The sequence below is a fragment of the Carlito syrichta genome, unplaced genomic scaffold, assembly GCF_000164805.1.
Source record: "Carlito syrichta isolate Samal-C Ts95f unplaced genomic scaffold, Tarsius_syrichta-2.0.1 Scaffold153880, whole genome shotgun sequence".
Classification (NCBI taxonomy): domain Eukaryota; kingdom Metazoa; phylum Chordata; class Mammalia; order Primates; family Tarsiidae; genus Carlito; species Carlito syrichta.
The window spans coordinates 57,852-74,251 of NW_007097976.1; the positions used below are offsets into that span (position 1 = coordinate 57,852).

Genomic DNA, 16,400 nt, shown 5'->3' on the forward strand with positions numbered 1-16,400 from the left:
TTTTTGATTTATTGTAGAGATGAGGTCTCGCCAAGTTGCCCAGGCGGGTCGTGAACCTGCCGGCTCAGGCAATCCACTCACCCCCGCCTCCCAAAGCCACTGAGCCCGGCTTCCCTTTTCAATCCTGCAGCCCCTCCAACTCCATTGTGCCCAGGTCCTTGTGCCCAAGTCCCTCCGGGTGAAACACCTGGATGGACCCCGGCTTCCTCCTCGGACCCGACCGCTGCCTGGCACGAGGACACATCTAAGGGTCATGGGTTGTCTGCAAACAGGGGAGGCCAGGAGCAGTTCCGGGTGGAGGGATGACCAAGCACAGACCCTGAGGCAGGTGGTGCTAGGTGCACAGTGGGCCTGGCTCCAGGGTGCTGGGCCTCCCATGGGGGGAAGGCCAGTGTCACTGTGGGCTGGAGTGGGAGAAGGGGCAGAGCTCCCACTCCATCTCTTGGGGGCGAGGAGTCAGGGGAGCGTTTTGAACAGGTGCTGACTTTCCCCACTGGAAAGGGCCTCTGTCCTCTGGGGCAGGTGGGGAACGAGACGGGGGCGGAGTCCTGCGGGGCAGTCTGGCCTCCTGCCTTTTGGTGTGACCGGGACCGTCCGTCAGTGCCAAGACGCCTGCAGCCACGACCTCTGGCAGCAGAGCCCGCCGCGTGTGGGCCTCGATCCCCACCTGGAGTCAGTTCCCTGGGCGAGCCTCCGTTTTCCTCGGCTGTAAAATGGGCTGACGATGCCGCTGGCTCACGTGCGGGAAGCCGAGCCCTTTCTGCACGCCGTGAATCCACAACCCATGCTCCCTCTTCCTGTCTTGGAAACAGGGGACAGCCCGTCCTTTCCCCTCCTCTCCTCTCATTTCTGCTCAGCGCTCCCTTTGCGCTCCAGCACATTTCGTCCCCAGCTCCCAAGAGACGCCTGAACTCAGGCTTCAGCGCCATGCTGTGAGTCCGCAGCTGATGTCCCTTTGATGGGCGTTATTCTGTGGGTTTTTTGCCAGCTGCCCTGAGGGAGGATGGTGCACTGACACAGGAAAACCTCTGCCAGCGGAGACGAGGGTGGCCACAGGGGCTCGGTGAATCCTGGGACCCAGAAACCGGCACAGACGTGGAAATCGAGCGTGACACAAGGACACTCAGAGCTCAGCGAGTCTTGTGGCAGACAGGCCTGGGCCGGGACGCCCCGGGCGCCCTGATTGAGAATGTGGGCTGGGCCAGGAGGGGCGAGAGGGAGGAGAGGAGAGGGAGAGGGACTGGGGGGGTGTTGGACAGGGAGGGGAGGAAAGAGGACTGGAGCGGGGGAGGGGAAGAGGGCTGGGCAGGGAGGCAGAGACCCGGGTCTGCACAGCTGGACCTCTGCCTCCATGTCATGGCGGCTGTGTCATTTCTTTGCCTCAGTTTCCCCATCTATAAAACGGCCCCGGCAGTCACATTTTCAGAGGAGAGTCTGATTCTAGAGATCTGGGGGTCCGGCAAGAGCCCACCATGAGAGCCTGGTTCCATGAGGGCCCACCGCACTCAGCCACATGGCCCTGGGTGTGCTCCAGTGCTGTTCTTAGCTTCAGTTTCCCACTATTAAAAATGGGAGTCTGGATTTGTGCCCTACAGGGAGGCCGTACCCCACGCCCACTGCCAGGATTGCTCCCCGCCATCTCGAGACGGCAGGGTCCCTTCTGCGGGCGGCCACGTGGGAGCCCCCGACCCCGCAGCTCCCTCGGGGCCTCCCAGCCCCTGGCTCCCAGCGGCCCCTCTCTCTCTAGCGCTGCAGGCCCAAGTCCTGTTCTGGATTTCGTACCATGCAGAGGCGGCCCCGCCCCCTCCCAGGTGCGGTCACGGCTGTCCAGGGGCTCACCTGCCCCTTCCCTGCCTGCACCAGGGCAGGGCTCTGTCCCGAAGGAGCCGCACACCGGGTCCTGGAGTGAGGGAGGGGAGGGTCAGCAAGGGAAGGGTCTCTATCCGGGTGGGGCGCCCAGGCGATGCCAGACTCCCCGCCCTGTGCTCCCCCTACGGGCCGCTCTCCACCAGGCCTCCGTCCTCACTTCTGCCCTGATGGCTGACTCTTGGCAGCCACCACGGACAGGTCCTCCCGACGCCCCCAGCTCCACGGCAGGCGTTCCAGTCTCCATGTGCTCCCCTCCCCTCCCCCCTCCTCTCTGGTCCCAGAAAACAGCCTCCCTCCCTCCCATCACCCACGGGTCCATCCAGCCACACTCCCAGAGGTGTCCGCCTCCCCCAGCTCCCCCACCCAGAGCCGAGACCCCGGGTGGCAGCCCCCTCCCATCTCCCAAGCCTGCCTGGGCTGCCTCTGCCTCCGCGTGGACGCAGCTGGGCCCATCTCGGGAGGCCTAGACTGCACTGTACAAGACACAGCAGAGACGCTGAGAATCCGACTGCTAACGGCAGGCTCACAGCAGATGCGCGGTTCGGCCAGGAGCCAGTGCGCCCGGGCTCTCACGCAGGCCTCCCATGGGGGTGTGTGTCCATCTGAGGCACCACCCAGGTCAGGCCCGCTGTGTGACCCTGTGTGAGAGCCCGGGCGTGCTGGCCCTGTCCTGAAGCTCGACTGGAGCTAGAGCACCACCCAGGCCCCAGCTCCCTTGAAGCACTGGCTGTTCCCCAAACCCACGTACTTTGCCCTCTCCTGCCTCCCAGCACTTGCGCATGCAGTGCCCTCTGCCTGGGACACCCCTCCGCCCCGCCCCGCCCCTGGCTGACGCCCGTGCTCTGGGGCAGCCGCGTGCCAGGTCTGAGTCCCTGCGGGTGAAGAATCCAGGTCTGCAAGGCCCCGAGGGGCTGCCCCGTGCCCCTTCCCCCTCAAAGGCCCTCTGGTGAGGCCCAAATCCTCCGAAAGGAGGCCGGGATCCCAGACACGCAGGCGCCGCTGCCGCGCTGGGTCCTGGGTCCTGGGCCCTGGGTCCTGGGCCCCGTGCCCTCTTCCCATGAGGCCGCGCAAGTCTGCCGGGCCAGCCCGAACAGTGCCCAGACGGGGCGGCCTAGACGACGGGCGTGGATTGGATCGGGGCTTGCCCGTCGTCGCCGCAGGAGGAGCCCAGACCTGGGACATTGACCTGGGCTGGCAGCTGCGCCTGGTTCAGACACGAAGGCCGGACGCCCATGACCGCGCCCAGCCGCGCAGCGAACTGGGCTCATCTGCGCACGTGTACCCGTTGGCCCCAGGAAGCCCCGCCTCCTTCCAGGGGTCCCTGCCCCCGTCTCCACCTACCTGCCCCGAGAGCCCTTCGAATCCCCCTTTACCGAACGCCCCGGGGGAAGGTGCTTTGAGTGCCAGCCCCCTTTTCCATCCCTTGATCCCCGGACAAAGTTTTCACGCTGTTTTGCCGAACCCGGTTTCGCTCCACCGGCGCAAACAGCACCAGGCGGGAAAAGGACCCACGGGGGTCAAGGCGCCCCTTAAGGGTCGGGGACACGAGCAGGCTGGTTCCTCCGAGGACTCCCTCCTTGGCTTGCGGACGGCCACGTCTCCCCATCTCATAAGGACCCCCGTCCTATTGGGCGAGGGCTCACCCCAGGAATCTCATGTTCTTGTAAGGGTGCCCTCTCCAAATGGGGTCACATCTGCGGTACTGGAGCTTAGACCTGCACATGAGTTTGAGGGGGACACAGTTCGGCTCACAATAGATGCCCACCCTCCACCGCCTCCTCCTCCAGGGTCCTCCCAGCCGGCTGGCTCAGCCACCTAAAGCTTTGGGCACTCCCTGTCTCTCCCTTGCTGCAGGGGAGCTCAGGCCCCTCACGGCCATGTCCTGCTTTCCTCCCTGTCCCTGGAGTCTCAGCTCCTGCTTCTCGGCCAACTGGTGCTTACCTGGAACCCCCATCCCCACCCCCACCCCTGTTTCCAGTACCTGGGCCGTGGCTGCCAGTGTGCCGAATGAAGGAACTCGCCTAGCTCCAGGGCAGGGAAGACTCATCTGTAAAAGGTTTTGAGGGCCACACGGCCTCTGTGGCGGCTGCTCCTGGCTGCCCTGGGCAGGGAAGCAGCCAGAGAGGGCAGTTTACATGTGGGCATGGCTATGCTGGGGAAAAGAAGGTGGCAGGTTGGCGTCCACTGACACCTGCTCTAGGGTACACGGCCAGAAACGGTCACCTTTCATAGCAAAAAAGGACTTTTCAGAAACTCACTAAGCACATGGGGGCATGCCGCGGGCAGTAGGTGCTTGGTAAACGCCTGTGGTTCCACTGGCTGGGCTTCACTTTTACAGGGTCAGGCACCAACCCCTGCTGCACTTTCCACACCATATGCACGAGAACACACACAAACACATGCTGCCCTATGCGGCACATACACACTCGCAAACACACCCATGAGACGGGCAGTTTTCCCTCTTTACAGATGGAAGAACTGAAGCTCAGAGACGTTAGGTGAGTTTCTCGGGGTCTCGCAGCATTCACTTACAGCAGTTCCCACCTCCTAGACTACCATGCCAGTAGCTGAGATGTCACCTCTGGCCCTTTCTCTGGATCATCGGAGTGACCCAGGCCAGACTCCCTTCTCCCTCATGTCTCGATTTACCCATCTGCAAATCGGGAGGGCACTGCTCATAGCCACGGTCAATACGTGAATGGAAAATGCATGGTGGGCCTCAGTTTCCAGGCGCCAGGCAATAAAGTCCCTGTGTTAATGGACGGCGTGATCGTCGCCATCAGTGTGGATGCACCTGCATTTATGACGCTGTCCTGCGGCTTTATGAAGCCTTTCCAGTCCATGCCCAGGGGAGGTGGTTTTACTACCCACCATCAATTGCTGCAGAAATAGAACATTTCTCTGAGCCCGCGGGTTTGTGACCCGCCTGGGCAACTTGGTGAGACCTCATCTCTACAATAAAAATTAAAAATTAGCTGGGCGTGGTAGCACACGCCCGTAGTTCCAGCTACTTGGAAGGCTGAGGCGGAAGGATCGCTGGAACCCAGCAGGTCGAGGCTGCGGTGGCCGGGAGCAGCCACGGCACTCCAGTCTGGGCGACAGTGAGACTCCAACTCAAACAAAACAAAAAATTAGCCAGGCATGATAGTGTGCATCTGTAGTTCCAGCTACTTGGAACGCTGAGGCGGAAGGATCACCGGAGCCCAGCGGGTCGAGGCTGCGGTGGCCGGGAGTGGCCACTGCACTCCAGTCTGGGTGACAGAGTGAGACTCCAACTCAAAAAAAAAAAAAGAAATAGAACATTTCTGCTTAATAAAAGACAAATGCCAGCAAGTAAACAAAGATAAATACATCAGAGACAGCCCAAGTCAGCGCAGCTGAAGCCTGTACAGAGAAATCCTGCCCTGTGCGAGGGCTCAGTTCCTCGAGCGGGCGTCTCAGGGGGGACGCACAGGCCGAGGGCTGGGACACAGCTTCCACCCTGGCATGCAGAAGGAATGGTGAGAGGTCAGCGTGAGGTGAGACCGGAAGGGCCAGGAACATGTGAGGGCTGGGAACAGACACACAGTCCTGGCCCTTGGAGATGCTGTGCGCCTGCCCTGGGTCCTCGGTGGCACTGGACAGGGATGCTCCATGCCCTTCCCTCCTTTGTCCAGGACGCCTTGTCAGACTGCAGAGGCTGGAAAGCGAATGCCCTGTCCACACGGCCTCGACTCCCTTGCAGCTAGGGTTCCAGGGCGAGAGACGCTCGAGCTGGGCTTGCAAGGTGACACTGAGGCAGAGGCCTTTTCCTGCCCTCTCGGGCCGTTTCTGCCGGCCAGTGAAGGCACAGGGACATGCTGCCATGTCCCCTCCAGCTCTAGAGGGCACAGAGGCGGTGGTGGTAGAGGCAGCAGCTGGCCTATGCCCAGCGTCCCATCACTGGCTTTGTGGACATCACCCGTGGGGCGGGGCAGGGGTGCAGCAGTGGGGTCTTCATCTGCCCCAGGCAGGTCTTCACGACCTTGTAAGGCCAACGGGCTCCTGGACCTCACCTTCCTGATGAGCTGCTGTGGGAACTCCCTGGTGGGCTAGTGCTGTAGTCTTCAGGGGAGCACCCTTGGGCCCTAAAGCCCCCTCCCTGACTCTCCCAGCAATTTAGAAGGTGGCAGTCCCCCCCGTAAGTCCCTTCTAATATCCAGAGCGATGCGTCTCTCCTGCCCTGGGTCCCAGCCGACACACATGCTTGGAGCAAAAGGGAGTACATCTGAGGTGAAGGTTCTCATCGCTCACAGGGCCAAATGCCATCCCTCCATCCGTCCATCTGTCTGTCTGTCCCGTCCCCACGTTCAAGTCCAGCATTAGAGGCGCCATCCTCTCCTCTTTATTTTTTTTTTTTGAGTTGGAGTCTCACTCTGTCGCCCAGACTGGAGTGCAGTGGCCGCTCCCAGACACCGCAGCCTCAGCCTGCTGGGCTCCGGCGATCCTTCCACCTCAGTCTTCCGAGTAGCCGGAATTACAGGCATGCGCTACCACACCCGGCTGATTTTTTTTTTATTTATTGTAGAGATGAGGTCTCGCTGCCCAGGCGGGTCCCGAACCTGTGGACTCAGGCAATCCACTCACCTCAGCCTCCCAAAGGCGCGGGATGACAGGCTGAGCCACCGAGCCCGGCTCCCATCCTCTCCTCACTCCTCCCCCTGGTATAAGAGGCCCTGTCCCCCTCTATCTCCCCTCCCAGTGTTAGAGGCCACGTTCCCTCCCCATGTCCCCACCCAATGTTAGGGGAACTGTCCCCCCTCCATGGCCCCACCCATTGCTAGCAGACCCATCCCCTCCCCGACATCCCTGCCCACTGCCACGACAGCACTGTCTATCTTTCCTTTAACATGGATAAATGCAGACACTGCTCTACCTAGGGCTGGAGGATTGTGGGATTTTTTTTCTCTCTCTTGTCTTATGTGATCATCTTTATCACTCAGAAGTTGTTAAAAAAGTAAACATACGTTCTGACCCATTCTTTAAGCTCCTGTTTAAAAACTCCTCCTCCAGGAAGTCTTTCCTTGTGCCCACCCAAAAGTGTCTTCTCTCTCCTACTAAGTTTCTAAAAGGCCATCCTGGGCTCAGATCACTTTCTCACAGTGCCAAGAAGCAGAAGAGGTTCTTGATGGGGAGCAAGATAAGATAAAGTTAAATTAAATTTAAAAGTGAGTCTAACTATGTTTTAGAAGTGCCTAGGGTGCTGCCACCGAGCAGATCTGTGGCCCGAGCTGAGGGAAAACAGGCTGGTCGGTTTCATGTCAGTGGTCCCCAGGGAGCTGGCGTGGACAGGCCTGCCGGTTCTTAGGTCCAGTGGATCCCAGGAAATGCTGATGAGGACCTCGCCTGGAGGGCTGTCTAGGGTCCAGGTGAGGTCGCCCCAGAGCACCCCAAGCTATAAGGATGCAGAACAGGAAGCAATTAAAAGTGGAGGGACAGGGTGTGTGCGGTGGGTGGACGGTCTACTAGTGGCGGGGCAGCCTCTGAGCAGAAGAGCAAGGGAGGGAAGGGGCGGGCGTTGGCTTCGCAAAGATCTCTCAACCCTGGTGGACGGAGTTTTGAGTCCACCTTGCTGACTCTGGTCAATGGCACGAATGGCCGGGACGTATCCCAGGTCACAGCCGACTCACCAAAGCTATCTGTGTGGTTTGCTCTGGCCCGGAGCCTCTGCCCCTGTCATGAGACAGCACCTTCCCAGAGAAGAGTTGGGTGGGGACCAGACCTCTCCGACAGCCAGGAGTCACGTCCAGCCAGTCCCAGCAAAGCCCAGCAGAGCCCGCAACCCCAGAGTCATGCTCATGGCTGTCAGCCCAGAGTCTGGGGCTGTGCGCCGCCCAGTGTCACTGCAGCGGACACCTGTTTAACACACCAGATTTGCCAGACCTGAACGCTGGTGTTGGGCCCCCACGCCGCCCTGCTTCCTGGGAATTACACAGCTTTGAAAAACGCTACTACCCCAAAACGAAAACCCCATTGTCCTTGTTACTAATTTCCTCAAATTCCTCGTTCCTTTCACAACTGCAACTAAGCTCCTTTTCTTTCCTTATAGTCACAGAAAAGAACCAAGGCAAACAACCAAGATTTCAGCTCCATTAATTTTTCAGGGCACCATAAATTAAAGAGCAATTGCAACGCAGTCAATTTCTGCGAGAAAATAAGTCTCCGTGATTGTGCTTTAGTCTAATTACATGGAAGGCTAAGTAGCACTATTAATACCCAGAAGCGCACTCTGTCCCCGAGGAAGGCGCCAGGGGCAAAGAGGCAGCCCGCGAGGCCAGGGAAATGCAAGGGTGCCCGTCAGACCTTGGCAAGGATGCCAGGTCCCATCGAGAACCAGGGCTCCGTCCAGTCAGGAATCTCCCCTGGGAAGTTGCTGGCCTGAGTGATTCCTGGTAGAGATATATCACTCATTCACTCATTTAACCAACTGCCACCCATCCATCCATCCATCCATCCATCTGTCCATTTGTCTGTCTGTCCGTCCGTCCGTCCATCCATCCATTCATCCATCTGTCCAATTTCCATCCGTCAGTGGGTGCATCCTTCTGTCTATCCATCCTACCTACCCATCCATCCGTCCATCTGTCTGCCGTCAACCTATCCACCCGTTCTTCTGTCCATCCATCCCAGCTACCCATCCGTCCATCTGTCCATCCGTCCATCCCATCCACCCTCCCATCCATCCATCATCTGTCCTCCTGTCCATCCATCCCCATCCACCCATCCTTCCATCCATCCATCCCACCTACCCACTCACCCATCCACCCATCCATCTGTCCCTCTGTCCATCTGCCCATCCACTTACACACTCATCCGTCCTCAATCCGTCCATTCAACCAATATTTTCAGTGAGGCACTTGAGATTAAAGTGGTGGGGGGAATAAACGGACACTGCCCCACCCTTAAAGAGCTTATCCCAAATGTGTATGTTGGGTACGGACAACAGTCAAATAAACACAAACGCCTAGTTGCAAGTGCGATCAGTGGGAAAGAGAAACACAGGAATCTGGAAGAGTGTGGGAGAGTGGGACCCTGGCTGGCCTGGGTGGCAGAAGGAAGGCTCCTGAGTTGGGAACTCTCTGTCTCTCCAGCCCTTTCTGCCATTCTCTGTCCCTGGGGGCTGACCTTGTAGACAGAACCACTCTTGTCTAGCCCTGGGGGCCGACTTATATAGACAGAGCCACCCTTCTCTGGCCCTAGGGGCTGACCTGTGTAGACAGATCCAGGCTGCCCTGGCACTGAGAACTGACCTGCATAGACAGAGCCACCTTTCCCTGGCCCCAGGGGCTGACCTGCGCAGACAGAGCCACCTTTCTCTGTCTCTAGGGGCTGTCCTGTGTGGACAGAACCACTCTTCTCTAGCCCTGGGGGCTGACTTGTATAGACAGAGCCAGCTTTCTCTGACCCTGGGCACCGTCCTGTATAGACAGAGCCACCGTCCTCTGGCCCTGGGCCTGGCCTGTGCAGACGTGCCCACAGACTCCCTCCCTCTGCTTGCACCAGCCAGGCAAGGCAGCAGCAGGCTGGGGGTGGCAGGAGCGGGGTTGGGTGTCCCTCCTGGGTTCCCTGATGGTTGGCCACCATCTGGCAGGGCTCAGTAGCTCTCCTAGGGCGAGGCATCCTGTAGGGACCTCCCTGCACCTGTGGGGCCATGCCTCAGGCTGGGCGGAGGTGGGAGGCTCATTGTGGACCCCAAATGATATCCATGCCCTGATCCTTAGGACCCATGACCTCAGGTGGGCAAAGAGGACTCTGTGGGTGTGGCTGCTGAGGTCTTTAGATGGAGGATTATCCCGGATTACCTGGGGGGGAGCCCTAAATGCCTGCACGGGAATCCTTGTGAAAGGGAGGGGCGGAAGGAGATTTCACACACATACATGCATGCACAAACACATGCACATTTGTGCACATACACACGCATGCACACGTGCTTGCCTCTATATGCACACACACACACGAACACACATGTATGCTCATACACGCATGCACACCTGCATGCACACGCACACACATGCACACCTGCACACACACAAGTATACGCACTCACACATATGTACACAAGAGACAACATGAAGACGGAGCAGAGAGAGATCTGAAGTTGCCACCCTCGAGCATGAGGGGACAGCCCATGCCAGGGGCTGTGGCAGCAGCAGCCAGGACCTGGAGGAGGCCAGGCCAGACTCCTCCCTGCAGACCATGAGGGAGCACGGCCCACCAGACCCTGGCCTTGGCCCGGCGAAGTTAACTGTGGGCTTGTGGCCCCTGGACATGTGTGCGCCTGTGGTTCCAGGCCTCCATCTGGGGTCAGATTTCACAGCGGCTGCAGGAACCAGCAGCACCTCCTGCAGGGGACTGGCGCTGGGCCAAGCCCCCTCCCTGGGCCACCAGGCCCCCCCGGGCGACCCCTGCCGGTGCTGCCGGGCCACCTGACCACGCCCCTCACACACTGGCTGGGGCTGCCCACACCCTGTCAGAGTTCTCCATGGCTCTCTCCTCATTCTCGGTTTCCTGCCAGTCCGGTGGAGGACACTGCTTCCAGAGGAGGGGAAGCTGATTTGGCGTCCGAAGGACGGCTGCCTGCTGTTGGTGGACGTGGAAGAGGGGTCCAGGCTGAGGGAAGGGCCTGGTGAGCTCTGTTGAGTGCAGGGAATGTTCCGGAAGACCCTTGTGGCTGGTGTGCGGAGAGTGGAGCGACCCTAGGAGCTGCCTCTCACCCACGGACCCATCTCGGCGCCCTGTGCCGAGGGCGCCTCCCGTCCACCTCACTCCATCCCTGACATAGCCAAGTGGGTGCAGCTCCCAACGGCCGGCCCACGGACCACACGTGGGCTCCAAGGAGGAGGCCGTTGTGGGGTCCTGCGCCCCCAGCCCGGGACCCTGGGCCTCCTGGGCCAGCCAGGCCTCCCAGGTCCCCCGTGCCGAAAGAAGGCTCCTTTCCTCACGAGTTGAGCCTCGTCCGGTGGGCGCGGCCCTGGGCTGAGCAGACCCCGGCCCCACAGGGCAGTGTGCGGCCCCGGCCCTACCTTGCTCTCCTTGGTGTAGGCCAGGACCTTGTCCTCCTCCTTGGGGTGGAAAATCAGCGTTTCCACGAAGAAGGGGATGAGCTGCTTCTGGAAGGTGGCGCCCTCGTCTGTGCTGAGGAACAGGCTCTGGTCGCGGTCACTGAGCGAGGAGCTCACCAGGATGATCTGAAACACAAGGGGGGACACGGGAGGAACGTGAGGCCTCGGCGGCCCTGGCAGGCGGGCGACATCTCCCTCTTCACACAAAGGGGATGCAGCAGAAATGGCAGGTCCACCCTCTCCCTGGCCGGCTCAGCACTGACCACAGCCATCCATCCATCCTGCCAGCCACCATCCATCCACCCGTCCATCCACCCATCTATCCACCATCCGCCATCCATCCACCATCCATTCACCCATCCATCCGCCTATCCATAAACCACCCATCCATCCAACAACCATCCACCAATCCATCCACCATCCATCCACCCATCCTTCCACCATCCACCCATCCATCCACCATCCATTCACCCATCCATCCACCCACCCATCCATCCACCATCCATTCACCCACCATCCATCCACCCATCCATCCACCACCCACCCATCCATCCACCGTCCATCCACCCATCCTTCCACCATCCACCCATCCATCCACCACCATCCACCCATCCATCCGCCTATCCATAAACCACCCATCCATCCAACAACCATCCACCAATCCATCCACCATCCATCTACCCATCCTTCCACCATCCATCCACCATCCATCCACCCATCCATCCACCATCCATTCACCCACCATCCATCCACCCATCTATCCACCATCCACCCATCCTTCCACCATCCACCCATCCTTCCACCATCCACCCATCCATCCACCATCCATTCACCCATCCATCCACCCACCTATCCATCCACCCAACTATCCACCATCCACCCATCCATCCACCACCCACCCATCCATCCACCATCCCTCCACCCATCCATCCACCATCCACCCACCCATCCATCCGCCGTCCATCCATCCGCCATCCACCCCTTTGTGGCGGGCCCGGGTGTCATTGCCATTCCGAATGCTGAAGCTGAACCGTATAAGGCTCAACCGTATGAGGCTCACAGTCTCTGTCATCAATGTCAACCTGCTCTGGAGGGAGCTGAGACAAGCAAGCATGGCAGCAATCGTGTTTGAAATCCTGTTTTGGGGATGACAGAGTCCTGGAGGACAGAGCAGGATGAGGGGTGACGGGGCGGAGGGTGACTGGGCAGGGCGCTGCCTTCGGAGAAAGAGGACAAATGCCACACCAGGTGGGGAGACACGGGGACACAGGGCAGGCCAAGGGGCTGCCGTGAGGGCACTGAGAGGGCAGGGAGAAGGGCTAGAGAAGCAGACGAAAGCCAGGTCTGCAGGGCCAGGGGGTGACTGCAGTGGGGTGTGTGGCACCCCCAAAAGAGACCTTCCCATCCCAATGCCCCGTACCTGTGGTGGAAATAGCGTCTTTGGAGACGTAGCTAAGGATCTTAGGATGAGGCCACCCTGGACTTGAGACCATCCTAAATTCAATGACTGGTGTCCTTACAAGAGGGGAGGGTGGAGGCTCAAGAGAAGGAGGTAGCATGAAAGCGGGGCAGAGAGCAGGGACACATCCACAAGCCACCAGCGCCATAAAATGCCCCAAGGACCAGAATGGGAGGAGGCGCAGAAGCCCCAGAAGAAACCAGCTCTGCTGACGCCCCGGACCCTCAGCCTCTAGAACATCCTGGACTCTCAGCCCCCAGAAGGCCTTGGGTACCAGCCTCTAGAACCCCTTTGGCCCCCCGAGCCCCGTGGACTCCCAGCCTCCAGGGCCGCCCAGGAAGCACCCAGCAGTCTCTTGTTCTGCGTGGAAGGAGGTGGCAGGGCGGAGGCAGGCAGCTTGGTGTGGGTTTTCACAGCATCCACGGGCTGCTGCAGAGATGGCCGCCGAGGGCTGGCTTTACTCCGCACCAGGGAAGCCACTGCACCACGCCGTGTGGCCGCGTCCCGCCCAGGAGCCCAGCCCACCTCCTCTCTGCATGTGGCCACCGTCGTAGCCTCTTGTCTATCCCACCGAGTCCACCGCACCAATAGCACAGGGCTCCAAGGACGTCCCCTCTGTCTCCCAGAAAGGCCAGGAGAGGAGGGTCAAGGTCACGCCCTCTTGGCCCTGCTGTCCCCACCACGGAGGAAGGGGTGCTTCCAAGCTGCAGCCAAGGGGAGCCTGAGGTGCGTCCCTTGTGGGCCAAGAGAGTCAGCGAGCCTGGTCAGCCGGCAGGTGCAGGCGGGTCCCGGAGGCACTTGGTTCAAGCGCCCTCTGTGGCATGAATGGGGAGGCCAGGGAGAGGACTGGCCCCTCGGCTAGCTGGACGCTGGTGTGCATGCCTCTACCCTCTCCCCACGCAGGACGTTGGTGTCCACTTGCAGAAACACATGCCTTGTGAAGCCCTTCAAGGCTCCTCACAGCCCCGGGGAGAAATCCGATATCTTTAGATAACTCCTTAGCCCATTCCAAGACTGGCCTCCCTTCTGGTCTCCCTGCCTCCAATTTGTGCTGCGGTTCCCAGCCATGTCCTTGGATGTGGTCCCCAACCATATCCTCGGGCCAGGTTGAGCTCCCTGCTACAAGGCCACCAGGGAGCCCACCCACCACATTTCAGGAAGGGGCTTCTTCTGTTGGGACAGTGAGCACTGCTAGGACAGCAATCATGTCGGGTTCAGCCACGGCTGTTCGTCCCTTCACCTCCATCCCTGCAGGACCTGGAGTCTGCTTCAGACGTTCATTCCTCCATTCGTTGAACGGGGGAATGAACGAATGAATGAACACCGTGTGCTTGCAGAGTAGGGGCCAGGAGCGCCCACTCATCCTCCAGGTGATCTGGTTCAAATCCCACGTCTGTGTAACGTTAGGTGGGCTCACTCACCATTGTGCCTCCATTTCCTTGTCTGTAAAATGGGGGCAAGATTGAATCCTTTCGCACTGGTGCTGAGTTTCTTATGAGCAAGACTAGGTTGACCTCACAGAACTATAGGAGGGGAGTCTTGTTATACCATTATTATTTCTACCTGCTAGATGGGGAAACTGAGGCACAGGGCGGTCACACGGCCGGTCAGGATGGAGACAAGGTGAGGACCTGAGCGTTGGACCCTGGAGCCCTGCTCTCAGCCACACCCTAGGGTGAGTCCATGCAAGACCGGGTGTGTTCACTGGTTCGGGTGCAGGCTGGGGCTGGACCAGCCCCCTCCAAGGAGCACGGCTTTCCTGGAAAGGGCGGGGACAGTGGCCTTCCCAGACCCCGAGCTATCTCTGGAAGGCAATTAAGCGCACAGAGCAAAAATCAATAGACTGCACAGAGTGCCTGCCTTTAAGTGAACAAATGATCACCATCACATGTTTTCTTCCTTCCCGGGGGAAGCCTTAATGAACCTTCCAGGCGCCTCAATTAATCTCCTCTCGCACAAAACCCTCCTCTCCCCAGCTGACAGGGGCTCTGAAGAGGACTGATGCCGCATCCATTGAGACTGGTTCCTCGCACGACTTTGGGCCCTGACATGGGGACACAGAGACACAGGCTCAGAGCTGTTCCTCCCGGTATGGTTTATTCAGGAACAATGAGGGGGAACTGTGGCCTGGTCGGGGCGGCATCGATTTTAGAAGAATATTTGCAAAGAACGCAGGCCGAGCAGGGAGCGCGTGTGCACGTGACCCACAGCGGGGTGCCGAATTCTGAGGACGTGCACGCGACACATGTGCACCGACAAGCCCTCAAGCACATGGGCCACAACAAGTAAGGAGGTGCAGGTGTGTGAGAGGGCTAGCATAATGCGGTCGTGGGAAGCGCCCAGGCGCAAGGAGGGAAGGGACACCAGTGACTGATCTCAGGTGGTGGAGTCGGAAGGAATTCCGTTTTGTGTCTTATGTGAGCTTTTGATTTCAGAGCAGTTTCAGATTTGCAGAAAAGGTGCAGAGAGAGCCCAGAGAGCTCCCACAACCTCACTCTCAGTGCCTCCTGTCATTCACGCCTCACATTAGCAGGGGACATGTGTCACAGCAAAGAAGCCAATGGCAGCACGCTTGTGGTACCTAAACACCACACTTTGTTCAGATTTTGCCCGTCTTCTCTTCTGCCCCAGCAGCCCACCCGGGATGCAGCGTGACAATCTTAGGCAGTGACAGTGTTCAGCATTCCCAGGCCTTCGATGACCTTGGTGGCTTTGAGCGGGACTGGCCGCGTATTGTGCCGTGTGCCTCTCCATGTGGGCTTATCTTCCATGCTTCTGGCTGGACCGGGGTTACCGTGGACTCAGGGGAAGACGACAGGGGCGAGGTGCCGTCCCCCACACGTCGTATCGGGGCACCTTTTGTCAACAGACTCGCCCCTGCTGATGGGGTCCTTCCCCAGCTGGGGTCATGTGTCAGGATTCTCCGCTGTGGAGCTGTCTTTCTCCGCCCTTCCACGCTGTCCTCTCTCCAGGAAGTTGTACGTGCAGCCCATGGCAGAGGGGTGGGGGACGCCCCCCCTTTCCTGAGGCCGGGGCCACCCACGAGCTCTCTGGAATTCTCTTGCACGGGACCGTTTTCTCTGTTCCCCCATTATTTACTTATTCGATCGTGTCTTTATTCACTGTGAGTGCACGTGTATTTATTTTATACTTGGAGCTGTAACTCGATGCTACTCTGGTATCTGCTGCTCAGATGGCTCAGGCTCTGGCGCTGGGGAGCCCCTCAGCTCAGCCCGCATCCTTTGATGTGTCTCCGCCGTCCTCCTCCCTCTAAACTGTCTACACTGCCAGTGGGTTCCCGGGATAGCCAGGAGGAAGGAAACAAGCCCCCCAGACGTCTCACCCAGTTCGTTCAACATCCACTCAGCACCTGCGGGCCTGGCTCCAGGCTCCAACCCGGGGCGTGGCCCCCACACCTGGCTGCATCTGGACCGTCGGGACAGGGAGTCCAGGTTCCCTGCCCCCACTGGCCCACGGGGCCATGGCGGGACCTCTCGTGACCAGCACAGGCCTGGCGTGGAGTGACTGACTGCATAGCCAACGAGCGAGCCAACAGTTCTATCTCAGCTTGTGGCGCCCAGGGGAATGGTTCGCTTTGCTTTCTCCTTTGGGAGAAAAACATCTCTATGAATGCTGAAGCAGCCCGGAGAGCAAAATTCATTACACACTCACTCACTCGTTCCTCTTCACCTCTCAAAGCCTCGCATATCAACGAAAGCTCATTCATTCAGTTATTCTTCCACAGTGCGAAACCGCGAGGTCCAGGCAAGGATTTAGGTGTGCGCCAGGCTGTGTGGGAGCAGAGACGACGGAAAACGGCATCCAGGGACGGGGCGGGCAGGTTTGAAGGCAAGCAGGAGGGCTTCCTAGAGGAGGTGACATCCAATACGCCTTGAGGAATGAAAGAACTGGAGGAGTGCATTTCGGGCAGAGAGGATGGGCAAAGGCAGGTGGGGGGTACCCAACCCCCGCCATTCTTCTTGCCCCAGCGT

At 59.3% G+C, this 16,400-nt stretch overlaps 1 protein-coding gene across 1 annotated transcript in view; it reads right to left on the bottom strand.

The window, feature by feature from the left end:
* Positions 1–11,075, bottom strand: part of LOC103252229 (VPS10 domain-containing receptor SorCS2-like) — a gene marked incomplete at both ends in the record, with an annotated part of 68,323 nt that extends 57,248 nt beyond the window's left edge. Inside the window, one exon of the mRNA XM_021708997.1 lies at positions 10,911–11,075. Coding sequence (XP_021564672.1) covers positions 10,911–11,075 — 165 coding nt within the window. The remainder of the gene's footprint in view (positions 1–10,910) is intronic.
* Between the last annotated feature and the right edge of the window lie 5,325 nt (positions 11,076–16,400).